This window comes from Cuculus canorus, chromosome 3, assembly GCF_017976375.1.
Source record: "Cuculus canorus isolate bCucCan1 chromosome 3, bCucCan1.pri, whole genome shotgun sequence".
In the NCBI taxonomy this organism is placed as follows: domain Eukaryota; kingdom Metazoa; phylum Chordata; class Aves; order Cuculiformes; family Cuculidae; genus Cuculus; species Cuculus canorus.
Genome location: NC_071403.1, coordinates 77,521,170 through 77,544,546, shown reverse-complemented (window position 1 = coordinate 77,544,546; position 23,377 = coordinate 77,521,170). Strand labels below are relative to the sequence as shown.

Sequence of the window (23,377 nt, the reverse complement as noted above, 5' to 3'; positions counted from 1 at the left end):
TTGGGCATTAGATACTTTTGAAAATCCCAGTAATGCAACTGTCTACTTCTACGTACCTGGATTTCATTGCTAATATAATCCCTTGATATTAAAAATAGGAATTCATTCATCCACTCACCTCATATAGCCTGCAGTGTAACTGCTACACAGAAAGAACTCTGCAGTTTCTGTGTTTTCAGTGTTTGGGCTTCTTGACTAGTTTACTGTACCATCAGCCAACCATTTTATGTATATATAGGTGTATTTATCTAGTGTTTGTATAACGTATCATATTCTGTACTTTGTTTTCTTCCTCTTTCCTAGTTTCCGTGAATTACTTTCAAGTGGTCAATTTGATGCTGCAGCAACTTCTGCAGTAAACTCTCCTAGGAAATTCCCTGTAATGAAAAAGTTCTGAAGTATCTTAAATGTCAGAACTTGATAACTGTGTCCCTTCCTACAGGGTTTCAGTTGATGTCAGCCTAGTTTCAGCGCATAGGAATGTGGGGTTTATCAAATGAGAATTGTTTGTGTGGGTTTGAAGCTTATGTTTAGTATTCCAAACTGAAGATAAGAAAAGCACTAAGGCTTTTTTTTTCCTTTCTCCTTTGCTGTATGTCACGGACATGCCCAGAGAGGCAGAAAGGGAGATAGCTAACTCATAGCCACTGCTTTTCTTACTGTTGGTCAGGGTTGAGTTAAGCAGTGACCTTAAGGTCTAGGGTGATGCTGTTCCTAACGCAGTGCTGGGGCTGTTTTATTTCCACTGATAAATTATATGCAGTAGACAAGAGGAAAGGTCTACCCAATGGTTTGAAAGTCCAGTCCTTACTGTTGCATCAGTTAATTACTTAAGCTTAGTCTTTTGAGTGATGAAACAATATTCTAATTAGATTAATTCAAATTAGTTTCTGAAATATAAGGTATAAGAAACTCATTGATTATTTGGACTACTCCAGATAAATGCAAAATAGTCTTTATAATTTCTTCTTAGTGATTTTATTTGCATTTGGAAACACAAAATTCATTGATATTGATGACGTCGGAGACTGAAGCAGTGGAATATTTTGCCCTTCTTTTAGAAGGAGACATAGGCGCATTGCTGAACTTTACAGTATCAGGGGGCTGTTTTTTCCTCTGCAGATTTTATTGGCCTTTTTTCAAGTTTTAAAGGAAATTACTGGCTTATCACAGTTTTTCTATCAGTTTTTAGGATTTTAATTACAAAATTACAGAATTTGTAGTCTTAGCAGATGTATCTTCTGTTATCTCACTTGAAAAACTGTATGTTAATGTATTCATTTGGTGGGTATCTCCAAACAAGGTCTAAAACGCAAGAAGTCTTACATAATGAAATATATTTTTCAGGGTGCTCAGCCAATGACTTCTGTTTCTATCCCTTTAGCTGTTAGCTGCCTTAAAGGAAGAAATCTCCCTTTGCTGAAATATTTTGACACTGATAAACTCAAGTGCTGCAGCTGGACACCTTCCAAATTCAGCCATAACTCTGGAAATAATCAAATGCACGTTTGTCTGAAAAGGAATTAAATCTGGTAACACATTGGGTTAAATGGCAAAGATCTGTGGCTCTTCTGCACTGAGGTTCGCAGGGGGCTATGCCATCCTTCGTTACTTCCCAAGTCCTGAGGCTTTGTTTTTTCTTCAAAGTAAATCCTTTCAAACAAGACACAACCAAAAATACTTTGATGGATGCCTGTCTGTTCTTCTGTTAAATCCTAAATTCAATACAAGCGTATAATAAACAAACAATATCACCAGCTTCTTCTGAAGAATGCATTTTGGTTTGGTTGCTGTCAGCCATTTCTACAGCATTGTAGACTCCAGTTTTGTTTGAGACTCTTTTCTCTTACAATGTACTTAAAAACTATACTTAAAAGTTATACAGATATAAGATTTTCACAGCCTATTGGGGATTAAAAGCCTGTAATTACCAGGATATTAATTTCTTTCATTTTATTGCTGATATCAGTACAAGATCCACAGTTTCAAACACAATTACATTAAAAACATACTTAACTGTAAACTCTATACCTGCACTTGACCTCTGTTTTTCCATTACAGAAAATCATACAATCATATTTGGATTTCTAGAAATGTCTGTTTCTGCATTTTTGATGTGAAGGAGACGTTAAGCTGTCAGATATGTGTTTTCCTAATCCAGTTTAGATTTGTTTGAAATAGTGAAAATGCTACTAGAGCAGTCTGTTATTAAATTGACTGTAATGGTTGCCTCTTTGCTGAAAGACTCCTGAGAGGAAAAGCAGCATTCTTTAACACTAGCTCATATTTTAGTTTTAATTTGGGAGTCTAAAACACCTTGTGTCAGGATTAAAATGCCACTTCTTTGGTTCAGTCCTAAGCCATAACCTGTCCTACTAATGCAGAAGTGGATGGACTGCAGGGCAGGGACTAGGGAAGCAAAGTAAGAGAAGATCAGTTTCATAACCACCTGAGGAACCTGAATAGTATGTTTAAGTCTATGAGACCTGACAAGATGTATCCCAGAGTCCTGAGGGAATTGGCCTATGTGGTTGCCAAGCATGATATATGAAAGTCACGGCAGTCAGGCCAAGTTCCCAGTGAACGGAAAAAGGGAAACATTGCACCCATTTTTAAAAGGGGTAGAAAGAAGGACCCTGGGAACTACCTGACTACCTGTCAGCCTCATCTCTGTGCCTGGAAAGATCATGGAACAGATGCTCCTAGAAACCATGCTAAGGCACATGGAGGTCATGAGGTGATTCAAGACAGCCAACATCGTTTCACTAAGGGCAAGTCTTGCCTGACCAACCCAGTGGCCTTCTGTGATGGAGTTACTAAATCAGTGCACAAGGGAAGACCCATGGATGTCATCTGTCTGGAATTCAGTAAGGCCTTTGGTATGGTCCCCTAAAATATCCTTCTCTCTGGACTGGAGAGATATGGTGGAGATTTGACAGGTCAACTGTCTGGTGGATCAGGAATTGGATGGATGCATCCAGAGGGTAGTGGTTGATGGCGTGATGTCCAGATGGAGATAGGTGACAAGTGGTATCTGTTGGGAGTGTGTATTGGGACCACAACTGTTTGATATCTTCATCAGTGACAGACTACAAGATTGAGTGCACCCTCAGCAAGGTTGCAGATGACACCAAGTTGTGTGGTGCTCTTGACGTGACTGAGGGATGGGATGCCATCCAGAGGGAGCTGGGCGAGCATGAGAAGTGGGCCCGTGTGAACCTCATGAAGTTTAACAAGGCCAAGTATAAGGTCCTGAAGGTGGTGAAATACTACAACAGGTTGCCCAGAGTGGTGGTAGATGTTCCATTGCTGGAAACATTCAAGGATAGGTCGGAGGGGGCTCTCAGCAACCTGGTCTAGTGGAAGGTGTCCTTGCTTATTGCAGGGGGGGTTGGACTGGATGACCTTTAAAGGTCCCTTCCAATGCAAACCATTCTAGGATTCTAATAAAAAACCTCTTGCAGCCTGCTCTTTTGACATGTGGAAATTGTTCTTAGGGTAATCAAAGCTAGCTAGTTACATCGTCACACTGAAACAGTGTCTCTCAAGCTGTGCTTTATGAGCACCTTGGGAATCATAAAATATTAGTAAATGCAGTGTTAGTAGACAATGGCTTAGTTCCTCTGAGGTGTAAGGGTGAAAAGCAGCTGTAGTTTCAAGCATTACAGATTACAGTAGTCAGTGATCTGCAAATCATTTTTAATTGTTTGCTGGAGAAGTCTGTTGACAAAGACTCCATTTGCGAAACATAATTGTGCCTTATTTGTATGGGCAAATAAGAGCTTTACTTCCTGTTCTGAAACTATGAACAGATAAATAAATCCTAAACCACTTAGTTTGCAGGCAGACCTGGTAGCAACACCTGTAGCACACAAGATATACACCACTTGACAGTATAAATCCCTCTAATTCCGCTATATTGTGCCACTCTATGGCAAAATTTTATTTATTTCCCATTCATGTGTCCTTAGGTAGAATTTCTTAGGAAGGTGTTAAAGCTACTGCTGAGAGTCATACTACAAAATAGCATGGTTTTGTTAATTTGACAAAATTTCCTCCACTCTTTCTTTGAATCTTCTTTGTACTTCGGAGAAAATGTGATGCCAAGCTAAATGGCTCAGGGTGTTGCCATTTTCTGTTCTTGTTATAATCCCTGAAAATCTGACTAGACTTCTAAAAACTCACTTTTTTTTAACGAGTTCCTCTGAGTTTATTGCAAGACTGATAATAAAAATTACACATTCACCAGTATCGAGTAGATTGGCTCCCACAGCTGCTGCTGCAGAACACACAGCCACCGCTGCCTTGCTCCAGCACAGCTTGGGAACAGCACAAGCTTTTCTTTGTTCTGGAAACCAGCCTTCAATCTCCCATGTCTGGGAACACTGTAAAGCTGCAGTTGTTTCTCCCAGCTGCCGGGGACTGGAATTGTGGTAAATCTTGAAAGAAATGTCCCATTGCTTCCTGTTGCTTTCAGTGCTTTTAGAGGCTGTTCTGCTGCGGTTGCGAGACTAAAGAAAAGAAGGAAGAGGCTACTTTCTCAAATACAGAGAATTAAGGCTGCAAGAGGGGCAGAATTGCTGAAAGGGTTGCAGTTTAATACTTACACATGCAGAAATAAGCTGGTCTATGCAATCCGTTTGTGTTGTAGCTTGTGGAAAAATAAGGGAAGATTGGTGAGGAGGATGGTAAACACACTCGAATGCCTTACAGCTGGGGTGTAGAAAAACACATCTATCGTACTAATCGTTTAATCTTGTGTGCTTGACAAGTAGAATGTGTTTCGATAACATGGGCCTGTGATAGACTCAGAGGCACCTATTGAACATGCTTGAGATTCCTGCTCTGCTGTGGGAAAGACCAAAGCACAGTGATAAACTGCGCCTGCGAAGTCCCTGGTACACAGGCGAAAACAGCAGGTTTGGTAACTCTAGAAAGGACCGAGCAACACAGTGTCTGTGTTCCTGCTTGTGTGCTTCTGCCCGAGTGCTTCTTCAGAGATATCCTGATTCTCAAGGTAACGAAAATAAATTTACTCTGCATTTCATCCATGGTTTTGTGGTTATCCCTACGTCCTGCCCGTGTTGGCTCACGCACTTACTTTGAAATATTCCAAAGTTGTGTAACACATTTGTTTTATTACCTTGTCTTCTTCAGGTTAACCTTTTCTGAGGCAGTGGGAGATGTTAGTTATGACTATGGAAAGTGGAATCAAGCAACAAGTCAAAATGCCTGGCTTCGGCTCAGGTCGCCTGCAGTCAGCCTGGTGCACACAGGAAGGTTGCTGTGTGCCTATGTAAACATGGCCAACTTCCATGAGCAATGCATCATACTCAGCAACTGGAGCACTTTTCTTTAGGTAAGTAATAAGGCGCTTGTATTGTCTTGTATTATTGATCTACAATATGTTTATTTCAAGTTTAATAGTGAAGTTTTTGACCGCATTTGTATTAAAAATATTTGAAGTGAATACAATACCCAAACTTTAATTGTCGTGTTTACTGAGATGGCAAGGGTGCTGTTAAAATGTCCCTGTGTATTTTATCATAATATCAATATATGCATGCTCTAGTGAAGTGAAGTATTACTTTTTGTACACCTGCAAGAACATCTGCACAGCATTTTGGCAAGGGCCCCAGCAGGAGGCTGTGGGGTTCTCAGGGTCTACAGTTCCAAAACCAGGGTTGATATAGCTCTCTGGTGGCTCGTGAGTTCGTTAGTCAAATGATCAAAGGAAAGAAGGATGCCCTGTGTTCTTTCTTAGTTTCCTTTCTGCTTAGCTGCCTCTTGGCAGTGTCCTTTGTTTCTTCTGTTTGTATTCTTGTTTAGATTGTTGTTGCTCAATTAAGTCACAGTTTTTCACTCTTGTTTTATTTCCTGACCATGTTTCAAATAATCTTAAGGGAGGATATTCTCTTGTTATCTCTTCTACTGTTTGTTGATTTCCTCATCCTATGAGATTTCTGAAATAATCATATGGAAAAGAAATTCTTTATATATACTTTTTTCCAAGTAAAAGAATGCTGGATTTTAATGTCACCACTAGCTTTTCCATACTGTTCAGGGAAATCAGCCAAGATCATTGTGGATTCTTATGGTGAGAAAAGGGAAAGTCAACCGTATGCAGATACATAATATTCTTGGTATTCAATTTTCAGATGATTACTTCTTTCTATTGGAAAATTGTCCTAGCGCTGCATTAATTTGCTGTCTTAGTCAACAGTGGATTAGAACCCTCCCATTTTCATTTATGGGAGCTGCAATCCTGTCTTTTATCTTGCCCAATCACAAAAAGTGTGGTTTTGAGCTGTTGGAGGAAATGAGCAGGAAAAGCAAGCACAGCAAGATTTTATTAACAAACTTTCAAACTTGAAATTTTAATTCAACTCCCATTTCAGCCTATAAATTACTTTGGATTCAGTGCTCCTAGGTTGTAATGCGATCTGAATAAAAGCTTTTCCTTCACAGTGAACTGAACTGTGCATTCTCACATCTTCTGGAGCCCCCCAAAGATGAGGGTCACTCATGTCAGGTTTCAGTGCTGCTCGCTCTCTCGCACAGGTTCAGTTTGTGCTCTGGCACAGGGCACCCTTTGATGCAGACAGCTGCAACAAATCACACGGGCAGCAAGTGCCAGGTCCCAAAACTACTGCCTGGACTTAGACAAGAAAAGTGCTTAAATGTAAAGATGTTATTTCTGAAAATTAGGGTTCCCACATCCATGGATCTACTGCATGTATTGTGTTTATTGTGTTTTGCTCCAATAAACTGCCCTTAACTTCAGTGCCTGCAACTTCCCTGTCATACTATTGCTCTTAGGGGTTTGAGTGCAATTGGGGATTTTGGCCTTTAAGCCTTTAAGAAAACGTTGTTTTCTTTTGGATCTTTAATTTGATCGGCTTCCTTTTCTTTTTTTTTAACTCAGTCTTAGGGTTTACACGGCACTTATAAAAGCAGTGAGTGATTTGTGCAGTATTCTTAATAGAATCATACAAAGCTAATTAGGGAAAATGCGGTTGGTTTTTTTTTTCTGAGATGCATTGGAACAGGTTATTCTAAATGGTACCATCTGTTCTTTGGGAGGTTGGAATAAGATAGCAGTTGCCAGTGCAGAAAATAAGCACGAGAAGTTATCTCAGAAAATCGTGTTCTCACCTCACAGGATGAAGTGGTTGAAAATTTCCCACTTGAAAAAGATGCAAGAATAACGGAACATGTTTTCTGGTGGTTTTTCCTTGTAACAACAGAGGGAGCTCTTACAGCAGGCAAGCGAAGAAGCCTTCCAGTTCTTTGTACAAACCATAATAAACACAATACATGCAGAAACAGTGAAGGGAATTATTTTAGCTGGAAATATACGTTATTATCCCTTTCAATACGTCTGTGTGAGGATGTGTGCATGTTTCTATTTCGTTTGACTGGAAATGTATTCTCAGTGTGGAACGTTGGCGTATTGTACTCTGGAATGGTATGGTATATGCATATACTTCCCACCCTGTTCTCAGCTTCAGTACATTGTGTCCGCCCTTTAGTGCTGGAAGGAGATACTGTACAGGGTTTAGAATCAGTGTGGGTAAGGGAAACTACTCTGAGTGGATTGTCATTCTGATGGAGCTGGACAAAGGGCATTGTGCAGTGGAGACATACCATGATGCCTTGGTTGTTTTTTCCTGATAGGCCAGAAGATTTATCATCACTAGAGGCATAGTACAAGTTAGATTATCAAAATAATCTCACAAATCCTTAAAAAATAGAGCAAATGTCTCCTTAGAACACATTTAGGCTCCAGTTACATGCATCCCCCTGCTCCTTGGATTGCTCTGGGAATTGTGTGTTTTGAGGGCCATGTTAAACTGTAAGAGCCAGTACAGGAACTTTGCTTCGACTGATTATTCAGAGGTGACTCAGTCCTAAGGAAAGCAAGGTGTCCAACTGCAGTCGTACACCAGCAGATTCACTGAGTGCATGTTGGCAGAGCCTCTTTTTAGCTCTGCACACAACCAGCATAAACAAGCAGAATGCCGAATGTCATTTGCTGTTGTCACTGAGATACATGTTCCCAAATAACAGCTATCTCCATGATTAAGCTAGATGTAACTACTGATGTTTTGTTTCAGTTTTAATACACTTGTGTGCTTTTTAAAAGCTGCTGGGCTATATTTATTATACAGCTAAATCTGCAGAGTTAGGATTCACAAGAGAACTTTAAAAGAGAAGAATTACGAGTCTGCAGGTATTGCAACTATTGTGTGTGAGGAGCAGGGAGAAGTATGCACATTCAGATTTCAACATTTAGAATATGTCCTGTAAATGTAACCCTTAAGTTAAATATATAAGTAGAGATATTTTCTGAAATAAATTATGTTAAAGTATTTTTTCTGTTATACTAATGCCTGCCACTTAGTAGTGTGTTTCCAAATACTTGTGAAGAGCTTGGAGTTTATGCAAATTTTATTAGGGATACACTCCTTTTAATGAGCATTGGAATGTCCACTATCAAGAGTGGTTCAAATCTATCAAAGACTGGCCAGTTTAGTGGCACTTGAAAAGGTTTTCAGTTCTGTAGAAAATGTAAGTTCTGTGACGCTGGGAAGCAGGGCCTTGCCAGGATGCTTTTGTAATTGTCTTAGCTGGTCACGTCTTTTCCTAGGTTGGATTTTTTTTCAATCTGATGCAGCATTTGCTGTATGTCATGTGCTATGCTGAGAATGATTTTCTAGCACGGTTGAAAGTCAAAGGGAGTTTTGCCAGAGAGGGAGGAGAAAGAGGTGTTACTGTCAAAAGAGTGAGAACAGAGATTTAAAATCCTTAATTAAGGTTCCAGTTTCAGGAACATATTTAGGAATGAATTACTTATGTGATGTCTACTCTAGCTGAATTTTGACTGATGTTCTAGTATGCTTTCCCAGAATAACTGAGGGTGAACTACAAATTAAAAATGTAGTTTTCCCTTTTTGTGGTTTTTGCTATTCTGCTATTGAAATTAATCTAAACCTGCCGTTATGAACGTATATGCTGAAGCAGATACTCCAACAGCAGTAAGATGAAAAGGTCAATGTTGGTGGCTTCTGTGGGATTTCTGAACACAGGATATGCATAGGACAGAGCATTGAGCAAGTGCTTGTCATTGGAAAAAAAAAGTACTGCACACTGTGGGTGAACCAGGCCAGTATACTTTGGAGACTGCTTGGTTTTATAAGAAATGCAAGAAACGTGAAATGTTTATTTTTCCTGATTGAGATTGTTTTATCTGTCCAGGCTGTTGTTTCTTGTAAAAGAACTAAAGCATTTGTCACTGCAACCTGATCTTTTCCTTAACTCAGCCTGACACCACCTGAGTGACCTCAGACTTCTGCACTTTTTGATTATGAAATGCAGAGCAGCTGAATTCCATAGGAGAGCTTTTTTCAGAGTCTGGTATTGTCACACGTGCTAAATGCAGAGGTCAATAGTCATTTCGCTTCTCCCTTGTGTAGTTTAGTTTAGGTACAAAGTTCTAGAATTTTACTTCTGACCAACTTGCACTGTAAGTTCAAACCTGAAGAGCAATTAAGTACCGGGCATTAACAAGGGATCAGGAAGAATGGGCAAGTATATTTTGTACACCAGGAAAGGAGAGCAGGGGTAAACTCTCAGAAGTATTAACATACCTTCATGGAAAAAAATGGACAGTCCATGCTAGATGAAAATTGATTTTTTATTCTTATACTTTGCTGTGTCTACTGAAACTTTGGGTTCAATTTCCTCATTTCATTGTAATAATGCTATTTCTTAGATGTGTAGTGATTGACAAAAGATCGTTATCTGATTAGTTGTCACACTGATTATAAGATACACCCATGGAGTAACTATTTGACCTCAGATACACTGTAGACATGGTAACTTGATTTACAGTGTAATATACATCAGATTTTGACCAAGAGGATGCAAAAAATGAGTGAAAAGATCATGGACGTTCCTAGAACATGAAAGCTGACATCATACAAGAAAGCAGTGCAGATGTAACTGTGGTAGTCCCCAGAGTTCTTTCACAGTTCTTGTTTAGTGTTTGCAGCAGCTGAAAAATGAAAGTGCTTGTTAAATCAAACAAGACAGTGATGGGCTAAAGCAAAAAGCTTTATTCATTTTCTTCATAGCCATTTTTACTATGAGATGTCATTTCTAGCAGGGATATGTGATCAAATGGCAGGCCCAATGTATATTAGTCGGCCTGTTTACTTGCTAGCTGTTTTGTAGTAAGCATTCTGTGGAAGTTATAGAAATCACGTTATATAAGAAAAACAATGCAAATGTAGTGTCGAAATTACACTCTAGAGCAAACACAGCCATAACCGGGGAGGACTGTACTGACATTGCTTTAGACAATGCTTAGGCAACAGGTTGCCCAGGGAAGTTGTGGATGCCCCACCCCTGGAGGTGTTCAAGGCCAGGTTGGATGGGGCCTTGGACAATCTGATTTAGTGGGATGTCCCTGCCCGTGGCAGGGGGATTGGAACTAGATGATCTTTAAGGTCCCTTCCAACCCTAACTATTCTATGATTCTATGACTTATTTTTGTTCAGAGAAACTTGGTGCTTCACAGCCCAAGATTCAGTTGCTAATCATCTGTTGGGATTTAAAGCAATTTAGACCTGTGTATTTTATTCAGCAACCGCAAGAATTTTCAGTCACTTAAATCTTGGAAAAAATGAAAACTGTCTTAAAAATGCAGTTTAGCAAAGTGACAAGACACTTTTACCCAAAGTGTCCATAAAACTCAAGTAGTATTTTAGTAATATCTGAAGACCCAAAGTTATATATACAGAAGAGATGGAATTTCAGAAAAACTAGAGACGTGTAAATGCCTAAGCAAGTTTAAAAATCCATTCCTTACAAAACTTCATGTCTCCAATGTCAGACATTATTTTGAAGAAGAGTCATTCAGTTTCACAGAGAGAGAAGTAGGTGAGCTGTCTTGTCACCTCACTGGTAAGAGAGATCCTGAAACGTATTGAATGCGGCAGTATTCACATTTCTTTTTAATCTTATTTGTTAGTCAAACTCAGAATTTATAACTTTCCCAGTTTTTGACAGAGTTTGACTTGGATAAAACAGTCTGGTCAAAATATAATAAAATGTTTGTGAGTTTTAAAAATACTTAAAGAATGAACAAAATTGACTGATGTGCAGCATCGTGGTCCTGTGCAGTATACTATTGCCAGGCTCTGACTAGCTGACTTAATTCTTACCTCTACTTAACTGGTGTGCTGCACTTACTTCCTTCAAATGCAGACTTCACAAAGGTCAGCCACAGATTTATACCTTGATTTAATGGAAAAATTAGGCTCTTACAAAATAGGTGGTAAATGGGACATTAAAGATACTGGAATGAGAGTAAATGTTGAAGTGTTGTGGCGTTAGATATGTAGCCTGGTGCCCAGGACACTTACTTGAAGGAGGAAATCATAAACTGTGCTTCCTGCCTCGTGGAATACTTCTGTCTTAAAATCAATTAATTGTTCATCTTCTGTCTTTAGATTAATTCATTATTTACTAGAAAAAGTACAAAGCCCATCCAAGATCCACTTCCCAGGTGAGTACCCTTACCACATATAAGATGGTTTTGCTCCAACCCCCCCAGGAAGTTTCATCAGAATTTAAAGATAATAGATAATACTATTTTTATTGCATTCTTGGCTTTGCAAGATTTTTTTTTTTTTATGTTACTCCAGAAAGCTTTATGAAAAGGAGATGGCCATAACTTAGATAGCTTTTTTTTTGTGTGTTTTAATCACAAAACTCTTAGATGATGTGAGAGTTAGGTTTTCTGAAGATATCAAAAGCAAAATAAAACCTTGCGATACAGCTTTCACCAAATTGCAGGTCATAGGTTGTACTGATATAAAGATGGTGATAAACGTAATTAGCGGTATTCATTAGGACTTTTAAGGAAAAATATTTTTAATGTTGTTTCTTTCGGCTTTTCCCATTGTTTAACTTTGTTCCTTCTAGCTTTCCTGTATCCCTTTGGACCCATTATCCTCATTCTTTAAGTCACAGAGTGGTAGAGAACAATCTTTCACTGGCAGAAGACAAATTATATTAGCATGGTGACCTAATACAGTAAATGTGGTCTATTTCCATCATGCTGTAATCCCATTGAAATCCCTGAGTCACACTAAGGATGTTTGGCCTCGTGCCCTTTTCTGCACTAATTTTTACGACTCTGTGAGTCTCCCTTCTGTTTTTGAAAGCTGTATATACAGTCACCTGGTCTGCATTATTGCTGAAGCCATTAGTCAGAGCTATTGAAGAGGCAGCACTGGATGTACCTCACCAATCATCTAAGTTCCTCAAGCACAATTACTTATGTCCTAGATGCATTAATATTTTAATAGATGGTTGAAACTTACAGATACACTAAGAAATCCTGATAGTTTTATTCCATATAGATTGATGGAATCTGCTATCTAGTCACAGTGCTCCCGACTTGATTAATTAAAGCATCCTGTTGAATTTAGCAAGCCATGAATTCTGGACTGTGTTTTGCTCCAGCGGTATTCACTCTGACTATTCTGCTGGTTAGCTAGACATGGAAGTAGGTTATCTTGGAAGGTAACAGAGCAAAAAATGGAGTATTATTTCATGAGCTTTTGTGGTTGTATTCTGTCAAGCTTAATCTCTGTTTTTTTCTCTATTTTATGCTCAGCAAAAATAAACATAGTCCAAAAACTAAATTAAAAGTACTATAATAGTACTACTAAAAGTACTATAAATACAGTGCTGGGGACAGAATTAGCAAGCATGCAGATGCTGAAGGCAGATTTGATAAGCTGGAGTAAATTAATTTTGAATGTAGCTCACATTTATATGAAATTTAAAAGGTCAAATCATTTTCCGGTAGCTCACCGTTTATCCCTGGTGTAACTGGAACCTCTAACTATCAATGTTTCTACTTCAGAAGTAAATGCTAAATAATGAGACAGGGAGTGAAATGTCATAGTAGCTACACTCATTAGGGTCTGCAATCCCTGATGTTTTTTTGTTTTACTTCAGCAAGCCTGGTCCTAGTATTTCTTAAGTACTATCAATGCAGGCAATTCCATGCTTCATGGAAAAAGTGACACTTCACTCAGATGCAGGAAAAAACGGCCAGCCCTCCCTCCTGCAACCAGCAGAGCAGCAAGTAGTCAACTACAGTCATTTTGTTCATAGAACATCACTGGAGGGGGGAGGCAGTCTGCAGTGTTTCATATAGTGTAGGAACACAAACCCTATAAGCAGAATGCTATTTTTTAAAAAATAAAGGTGGCTCTTTTCAATAAAACAATATTAGAAAAGAAATCTCAGCTGGATATCTCACAGAGATTATTATTTCTTGTACAGCGGAAGCACCGAGAGTACATTCTCATTTTACCAGGTATTGTTCAAATGCCAAGAGACAGACAGCAAAGATGAAAAGAAAGCAAAGTACAAATACTGAAGTGGATCTGGAAAGGTCATTGAAAGATGTTTTTGTTTTGGTTACTTTCCTGAATTCTGAAATACATAATGAAAAGAGCAAAGGGAGAGAGACAACACATCATAATAATCTGAAATTTCTAGAGCGGATTGTTCTGATTCTAGAGATTAATTACCAGTTAATTTGTACCTCTGCGTTCTGTTAGAAGCAGAATTACAATGTAACAAATGTGTTTGCTTTGTGGATATAATCTGGGGGTGTGAATAAACTAAAGGACTACTGGTTTGGCAGTCTTGAGTGTTAGGTTATTTTATTCATACTTGAACAAAAATATAAGGTGGCAGCAGAATCCCCGGCATCTGGTCTAGAGGTTACACCCAACTCAAGGCACCTCACTCAGCAGAATTATTTCCTGAGGCTGTTACCATCTCTATTGTGCATTGCAGGGTCAGAACGCAGTGCTGTTGCTGATAGCACACAACTGGGCCAGAACCCTCTCCCTGCTCGGCTGCAGTTGCTCAGGCAACAAGATCATTCTGCAGCAGAAAAGCACAGAAGGAAACTGTGAGGAGTGCCAGGAGAGAGATTTCCCCGGGGCTACAGAAAGGGAGGAGGAAAGAGAAGGGAGGATATTGGTACATGTCTCAGGGAAGATATTTGCGCTTGTTGTTGCGTCAACAATGGTACCAGAGGCTGCTTCAAAGCAATTAAGCCTCTTTCTAAATTTCCTATTTGGAGTAGCTTCTTTTTCCCTCTTGGCTTTTGAAAGAGGTACACGGATCACATGAGGTGTCTGGTGTTGGGTAGAGTTAATATCCTCCTGTATACTGGAACAGCATTCTTACAGAGTGATTTGGGTGCCTTTACTTGGTAAACTGGGTATGACACATCTGACCTAGTCGGATGCAAGCTGCCGTCGGTGTTGGGCTGACAGCAAAGCTGTTCTGTGACACACATGCATCCTTCCGAGAATCAACAGGATCTCTAAGAGCCATTGTGAGCACTCACCATGATCTCACGAGAGCCAAGGAATTAATCTTTGGCTTCTTGCCATATGAAGGTGTTTGGTAACTGGCTTACCGAGCAGGGGAAGGTGATGTCTGTGATCATCCTCATTTAGGAGTGGAGAAAATACTAAAAAAAATGCCCAAGCTGTTAAATGTGAGGACTCGTTATTGAAATTTCTTTAAACTTCACTCTGATGAAAACCAAATGTTTCTTAGTTCTAAGCATTACCTCTTCATTATCTTTTGGGTTAATAGCTATTACTTTTTGTTTCATCAGTAACACAACATGAATACTCTGTAGGCTTTGCTGCGTTCTGTCTTTGCAATTCTCATGAATTAATATTGATTGGCTGAACTAATGTTTATATCTTATTAAGGATCCAAGTTTTCCCTCACGTACATTTTACTGCTGTTCTCTGTTAGCAGTTTTGTGTAAAAAATCTTTATTATGTCTGACATGGTCCATATGAAAAAGAAGCATTTTACTCTTTAAAAGTTGCATTGCAGTCAAAGTTTCTGTCAACAACTAGGCTTGTCTTAATTGGACAATATTGTTTGGATCACCCTGTTTATTTTCTTAGTAATTCTTTGAAAATTCTGATATGAAGTCTTACAGCAATGCCTACAAAAAATATTGATTACAACTCTGTCATTAGTACTTCTCATGTTGGCCAATGTTTTCATCTCATTGTTTCTCTTGTAGAAAATTTAGCTATCTTGTGTCTCATCTTAGACATAAAATTTTTTGGAGCACTGATAGTCTTTTGCTATATGTATGGTGCCCTGCAAATGAAGTCTTGTTTATGTCTGGAGGTCTTGTAATAGAAATTATAATCTCCTCCAGTATATATTTCCATTGAAATAGGTAGAGATGACAGCAGCAGAACGCTGATGTTTAACAGATTTGTTACTGCTCTTTGGGCTGGGCTGTGTAGCACTCCCAAAGGTTGCAGTACACTGATGGAAGTGGTTTTGCCACTGCTTCAAAACAAGTATTTATTAAAGTTTTTACATTTGCCTTCTCATATGAAGTTCATCTCTTGCAATGAACAGCTGGCTAAATTTGCATAAGTCCCGGTAGAGGGAATACTTCAGAATTAGATGCCAAGTTTAGAAGCCAATAGAGGAATAATTTTATTTCATTAGATCAGGGTAGGAAGTGGTAAGGTAAGTGGAAAGGTGTCAGAAGGGAAAGAAAAGTTAGTTAAGAGTCATCTGGAAGATGAAGAATTCCGTAGTGAACCCTGTGGAAAGAACAAGAGAGGACAGCTGGCGAAAGGGGTGGTGATTCTGTGCTAGAAGTCCAAGGCACTTAATTGGTGCTTAATTTCTTATGGCAGAGCATCCAAGATCTCATGTTTGATCAAAAGCTGCAGCTTTGTACCATGAATTTGCACTATTATTCCATAAAAATGTAAGTTTTGCGTCACCAGGTACATCAATAGTTGCTTTTGTTTTGTTACCCTTTTCATTAGTGAAAGAATGCAATGCTCAAGAAAAGGAAGAGCAGAGAGGGAGATTATATTGCATATAGGGAGGAGAAAGCTGCACAGAAGGGAAAAAGTAGAAGGGAAAGCTGAAAGAGGAGACTCATGAGGAAGTGAGGGAGGAAAGATAAGAGGAAAGTATGATATTGTTTCTGAACTTTCAGATGGGAGAAAAGCAAAACAGGAGAGAACCCTAGGAGAGGACAGAAGATACAGAAATTTAAGGATGCATAGGCAATCTTTGAGCTGGGAAAACAAATAATGCAGATATTTCTGATTAAATATCAGGGAATGTTCAAGAAAACAACTACAACTTTATATTAAAAAAATAATTCAGGAAATGTCAGAAAACAAGCACATCTTTATTTTTCAGATGGAAAAGACTGTCATCCAGTGGCCGTTCAGCTGATGGATATATAGCTTTTATGCCTTTCGTGTTTAATACCTGTAGGGGAGTCTGTCCTTCGTTTGGTGTTTGTTTTTTTGTTTTTATACTTCCTTTTCACTGAGCTTTTCAGTAGGAGATTTAGAAGCCCAAAGAATGAATGGAATTATTTACAGTCATACCAGTATTGAAATTAACTGAAAATGCAGAAAAGCACAACCATTCTCATTATGAGTGTGGATATTATAGAAGTGTTGTTTTAAGATTATAGTTTTGTCCTTTGGGATATTGAAACTGGATTGGACAGAAGACCAGAAAGGTAGCTAGTAATTTACTGAGTGTTCTGTGTGTGAACATGAGTGGTGCAGGATCACTGTGCTGTGTCATGCGCAGCTGAACCAGCGTTGCTTTCTCTACGTTTGCAGCAGATCTGTATCTTTAATGACACTCATAGACAAGTAATGTTGCATGAATTTGAATCCCGACAGTTGTATTGCAGGCTGGTGTTTGAAGTGCAACCAGGAACTGGCAGCTGCTCATGGAATATTTGAATAGGAAGGTTATATTCAGAATTTTCCTTGAGCACCAAGTGTGGGCAGAAATATTCTTATGCATAGGGATTTATACATCCCTCATTAGTTGCATGTGTCCAGATCTTTACATTGACATACTTACAGTGGAGGGTTTAGTTATTCTTAGTGTTGACCCTTCAGAAAAAAAATGTATGACGGGGTTTAATAGTTGTACACTCGCCTCTGCTAAGCCCAGCTATTAAAAATACTTCTAATTTCCATTTGGGGAGTGTACTCAATTTGTCTTCATAGCTGTGATTGTAGGAACCGGTTTGTATTTTTCATTAGCTAATGTTTCCAAATTGAGTTTTGTGTCACTGGCAGAGAATTTCAGAGCTGAATTTCTTCCTCATTCCAGAGCTTACATGTGGTGTGGGTTTTGTTTGAAGAGGGATGGTTTTCTCATTCTAAAATGCTTCTGGAAATTCCCTTCTTGAATCATACACTTGTAAATTTAGATTCTGTTGGTCACAAATAAATAATGCCCAATTCTCTTGACCCCAGTGGGAGTATCTGATTTTTAGAGGTATTTGTTCTGTTTCGAATGACAGAGACCTATACAAAACCAGTTCCTTCTGGAATGGTGTGTGGTGCCATTGTCTGCCAAGAGAGAATATGTCTAACCTGGGAATAGGCACGAACTGGAATCTCACACCCATGTGTTTCTGAATTGCCGGGAAATGGGAATTCATGGTTTTGAGTACAGATCTTGGCACAATACAGACTTGTAGCTCTTATTAATAAAGTGAATCACAGTCTTTGCTGCTGGTCAGAACAACCAGAGACTTAGGGTCATTCATAGTCAAGACCAGCGTCTTCTGGCTGAAGGTCAACTGTTGTCTCAATGTGTGAGGCACACAATGGGTTAGCAACAGCACCGTAAATAGAATATATTGTAGGTTTTAGAAGCTTGGACAAGAAGTCACACTCTGCTTCTGTGATGATTTGCTGTTGGTCATAGGCAACTTCTGAGCATGGAGATTGGCATTCTTGAACTTTGTCCTCGAGGACAAGTGGGTAAGAGGTAGGGTGGCTGGCTGCAGATCACAGGCTTGTAAGGAAAGACCAAGGTACGACCTGGAGTATCTCCACCTGTGGGAAGGGTTGTGTCTTGTGCTGGGTGGGCTTTCCTGACCCACGTTTAGGTGCCATGAGAGAGAGTGGAGGGTGTTTATAAAACTCTTTCCAGACCTTGACTGGAAGTTGTGGGTGAACATACTTTCACCTCTGGAAGAGAAGATGCCTTTCGGAAGAAAACATTCAACTGTGACCTGGACATTTAATGCCATTGGAGGTGTCAATAATTAATAAAATGCCGGCAGATGGCGCCCAAGAATATTGAGTGCTGAGACCAGAGCCCCTGGGACCGGGTATCATTTGCTTTGGCGTATGACTGGAATACATTTTTATGTGCCGCTCTTAAGATGCTCCACATAGTGTGTCCTCCTGAATTAATTCATAATGCATCAAATTGACAGCCACACACTGCTACGTGTAAGAACTGAAACTGTCTGAGGTTGGTTGCGGCAAGATGTGCCTTTGCAGCACTAGTGACGGGAAGAGAAGCACTGCAGGATTCCAGAGGGTAATGCCAATGGCAGGAGGAAAAAAAATCCCTTGTTCCAGATGTGGCTTCACATCAAAAGTAGTGACTTGTCTGAAACAAATGCATATGATAAATAAAACCCTTATAAAGTCTTGCAGAAGGCCAGTTAATTGCAAATAAATAATGGCTTGTGTGGGTGTAATAGTGGTGGTATGTCAGGAATGATTTGTTTTGCTTAGTCATGCTTTGCAACCTATATTCCAGCATTGCTTTACTCTCATAAACGTTGGAGAGGATAAGATGGGACACCAAGATGTGGGAGCTTTCTTCTCTTGCTTTCAGCACTCAGGTGAAACACACAGAGGGATTAAAATTGGATTAGATAAGCATTCTTAAGGGAGCATAGAACTCTGGGAACAGTGCTCTGGCCTATTAATTTTGAAGGATGCAAAAAACTGCCTGACCCTTTTCTGGCTTGGAGAAGCACAGTATTTACATTGGCCTTTATCTGAGTTAACAGCTTTGTTCTTGTGCTATTTCCCCCCACCCCAGCTTTTCTTTTCAGCTGTTTCAGGGTATCCAATGTGTCTTCACAATTCCATTCAGATGTCCTGATGTATCCCATGTCCCTTAAATTGTCAGTAGGAATAGAAAGAAAACTGTGACTTTATTGTGGAATTCAATGGGAAAGAAGTGAGACCATGACATGTATATACTTTGTGCATCCATTTTTGTTTATTCTAGTATATTTTCTAGGTGATGGGTGTGGAGGATAGTCAGAACGTGTAATTATTATGTGTTAATTGGTGTGCTAAATCTATATTTAATTAAACCTTTAATAGGAACAGATTACAAATATTACTGGGAAATAAATGTGTCTTTGTGAAGCAGGGCTGTTGTAGTGCAGCCTAACTAGAAACAGACAGACTGCCAGCTTGCACCATCCAACATTTATGTTTCTATAGGGAAGGATAAGAACACTGGTAACGAAGGACAAAATGTCAGTGTCACAATTTTAGCAGCTGAATCTATTCTGTCTGCCTCCTGCCAAACAGGCTATTAAACCTTTTAGCATTATGCTGTCTGTGACACTAGGAGTTAGTCCCATTTATACTAACAGCTTTACTGTGAGACAGTAACATGAATACCCTTCATTAGTCCTACAGATAAAATCCAGCATAGTAGAAGCAAGTTGCTTAAAACAGGTTCTTCTCAATGTTTTGGAGCATGTAATGTATTAATTATTTATGTAGGGTTATTATATAGCATAAATTGAGTATTACTGTTCTGCTGCCATTCCATGTTAGATCGAAAGTATAAAACTAGTGTATGTAATTTCCATTTATTCCATGGCTTCTGCCAAACTAACTGACTCTTCAGTAACCTTTTGTCTCTTTTCTTCCATGTGTACCCTTTTAAAAGTGCTCCTTGTACTTCTCGGTATAGTTGAGGATGGCACAAAGAAAATGTGCCACAGTGAGCAGAAGTTCATCATGCAGACTTGTCAAAAACATCTTCTGAGCCATGCTACATTTAATGCAATGACATGTTGCTCTTTCATAAGGTTTGCTTCCTTACTGAGTGTTATTCAGAAATGCAGGATGCTATTTGCTTGTGCACCATGATTTATTTCACAGAAAATGCTATTTTTTTTTTCATGGTTATTAGTCAAGCAACCAAATTTAGTTTGGCTTCCCAAAGTACAAATACTATTAGAGGCTTAAGAGTTACAGTATTGCTTAGAAACAGATCTCAAAGACTTTTATCCTACTCAGTTGGGAATCTGAGTTCCTGTGAAATTGCAGAGTGCAAGATACCGTAGGAATGAATCTGTCTGAAAAGCTTAAGCAGTCAGTGAACTTTTATCCATGGTAAGATGCTACACTGTGCTAATTCAAAACAACAATGAAATAAAACAAAGTCGAAGGTAGTATTCAGTCTCTGAATAGTTAGTAGGACTTAAAAGAAAAAAAAAAAGCAGTAAACCTTAAATTCTATGCAAAGTGTTGCAACTCAGTGTGCATATTTGGAAGAAAAACCTTGCAGGACACTTACTTTGAGTAGCAGCTGCTTTTGCAGTAACTAGAAGAGGCATTCTGCTGCATAGTGTTTGATTATATTGTTCCATAAACAAAGACAACCCTCAGCTTCAGTAAGACAGACCTGTGTTCTGGATTAACAGAATAATGAAATAAAAAAATAAATCCTGAGAAATGAGGTGTGCATAAGTGAGCAAAGAAGGAAATTTGCCCCCATTTGCCTATGTAAATTTAGTTCATCCCTCCTGTGTACATGGGTTATTATATAGCCTTTAATCAGGTAATCGTATACTGTGGGAAACAGCGCAGCAAAACCACATCGCCATTTCTCTTGTCCACGCTTGTGATACCATGGTTTGCATTGTTTCCATTCCCACACACATAATTATTTCATGCATTTATCTTCTTTTTAACTTCCTTTCAAAGTAATTAAATAATGAAACAGCTGATTTTCTGCAAAAATCTGTTGGCCAATATGTTTACTTTCAACTTTGCTATTGGCTGGGGTTGTTATTGCTGCAGATCTCTGTGCTTTAAGCATTATGAAAAAACTGAAGCTATATTTCTTTTTCATAGTCTGGTTTCTCATACATACTCAGTATTCTTACACAGTCTTCACAAAGATACTGCTGTGCTTTGTTTGCACATCCATTTTTCATATCTTTCTGGTAAGATGAAGTTTTCCTTTGTCAGGCATTCAAATCCCCAGATGCTAAAGAGGCAGGCTGAGAGGTCTAAGCTGATAGAAGATTTTGTCCCCAAAGCTGCAGACTGGGGAAACATACAATAAATTCCATATGCTATTGTACAGAACAAGATGTGAGTTTCTGCCATCCTGACTAAGGAAGCAGTGTTTGTGAATGTGAGTGGTTTCTGTCACTAAGATGGATGTATTCGTTTTTTCCAAGGCTTTTGTACACAGCTATCAGTTAGTCTGATACTACTTCTAGGCTTTGGTTTTGTGTAGAATGAACTATTCTTGAGACTTCCAGGAGGGAAAAAAAAAACCAAACCAAAACATCAGAAGAATCAGAAGAGAGAAATTCAGTATTTCTTCAAGTAGCATACTCTAGGAAAGAAGATAGGCAAATTCCTTTTGATTTCTTTATATCAGACTGCAGTTACAGCTCACAAGGCATTTACAGCATGCTACTGCTGGCTGCTTCTTCACTCAACCTTTTGCTCTGTGGTGGGCACCACAATACAATCTCAAAATACATGTGGTAGTGCTATACAGTCTGTTTGTGTGTCACATGTGCATTGGCTTTGGTTTTCATTTTCAGAACAGTCCACTCTGAATTTTCTTGTCACACTGGAGGCCACTTCATTTAGGTTTACTGAGAGGAGATTTCCCAGCTCTTACTTAAAAGCCTGCAGAAAGCTGCCTTGCTGAGCCTCTAACATTTCCTGTTAGGTAATTAAGGTTATTGTAACACATTACTTGAGGGGCATACAAGAGAACAGTCTTCATTTGATATTCCAAAATAAATGCTGACACAGTTTTCAGTTAAAAAAAGTTTGCCAGAATATTTTAGAAACTAACAATTATATGCTAATATTTCTAGACTAACAGGAATAGAAATTAGAATTAATGAGTTCTCTGCAGGAACATCTGTCACGTATTTAATAATATGAGGCATATTCCTTGCTCACAGCACTCTGCTAGCATTATGCAACCCTTGTAATAGCTGTCTGCAGTAAAAACAAATCTTGATTTGCTGCTAGAGAAAATGAAAGTTTGCAGGCATAACACCCTGAGGTGCTACGTGTGTCTCCCGTGAAGTCAGCGGATGGATGTTGCTTGGACTATCCAAAAAGCTGTGTGTCAGTGCACTTGATGATATTACTTGTGACTGAAAATGTCCTTGATAAAACATTTTTACAGTCTAGGACCCCTGACTGCCATAGCTTTGCATTGCCCAGTTGGGTGCATCAGTTCACAGTCACCGAAGCCTTGAATACAGCGAAGCAGCCATTTCCAAACATACCTGTTAAGCTGCTCGTAACCCCTGGGATAAAGACAGAGATAAATGCTGAATAAATATATTTGTTTACGGAACAACGTTTTAACTTGGGACTAAGCTGTCAAGTTTTCTGTGGATGCTAATTAAGTGACCTGATAGATCTTTGTTGCCTTTCTCCCCTGTGTAAAATTAGAAGAATAATTGCACCTCTCTTAGAAGAATAAATCTTCCCCTAATACTGCAGCAGTGTTGATCCAATAGAAATATGTCATAATCTTTCTTATGATAGAATAAGAGCTAAAATGCCAAGCACTGTAGTCCCTGACAGTGTACAGGCATTGACAAAGGCATCCTCTTCTTTTGGCAAACTGTGTTCATTCAAGTTGGAGAGGTAGATACTGGAGTCTTCCAGTCTTTCCATAGTTCATAATATGGCCATAAATTGCATCTATGGCTCATTTAATCTGAAATTCTTAAAGAATTTCCATTTACCTATAGATGGAAATTTGTTTGAAATGTTGCTGCTATTTACTCATTTGGCTTATTCTTGGTTTTAGTCACAAGTAATATAAGTGATCATCAGTAGTTTGTAATGTGAAAGTTGACTCTAAGTGTCACAGGCATGGTAGTTTCAGTAGTTACTGCTGCAGTTCTACCTCTGTGTGAGACCAGGGTTGGCAGGTGTTGAATTCTCTTCTAAAAAAGAGAACACCCACTCTCAATTGGTTTGAGTGTGGTCTTAGGAAATGTTCATGCTTCTTTTTGAACCACTACACTTCAGGATAGGATAATTCTCTGTATGTGCGTAGCAGATATATTCAGGCATTGAGGTGGGCCTAAAAGAGAAGTTTCAATTTGGATCTTAACTTTCCTCACATCTAGGCTTTTTGAAGGTCTATGTGAATGCCATTATAAGATTAATTTCTGCAGTTCAGC

At 38.9% G+C, this 23,377-nt stretch overlaps 1 protein-coding gene across 1 annotated transcript in view; it reads left to right on the top strand.

Moving 5' to 3' along the window:
• Nucleotides 1–23,377, top strand: part of CLHC1 (clathrin heavy chain linker domain containing 1) — a 52,069-nt gene that overhangs the window by 4,592 nt on the left and 24,100 nt on the right. The window contains 7 exon segments of the mRNA XM_054062342.1: nt 304–379; nt 1,348–1,433; nt 1,435–1,504; nt 1,506–1,544; nt 4,807–4,919; nt 5,158–5,204; nt 5,207–5,359. Of these exon segments, the coding sequence (XP_053918317.1) occupies nt 304–379; nt 1,348–1,433; nt 1,435–1,504; nt 1,506–1,544; nt 4,807–4,919; nt 5,158–5,204; nt 5,207–5,319 (544 nt within the window). The 3' untranslated portion in view covers nt 5,320–5,359.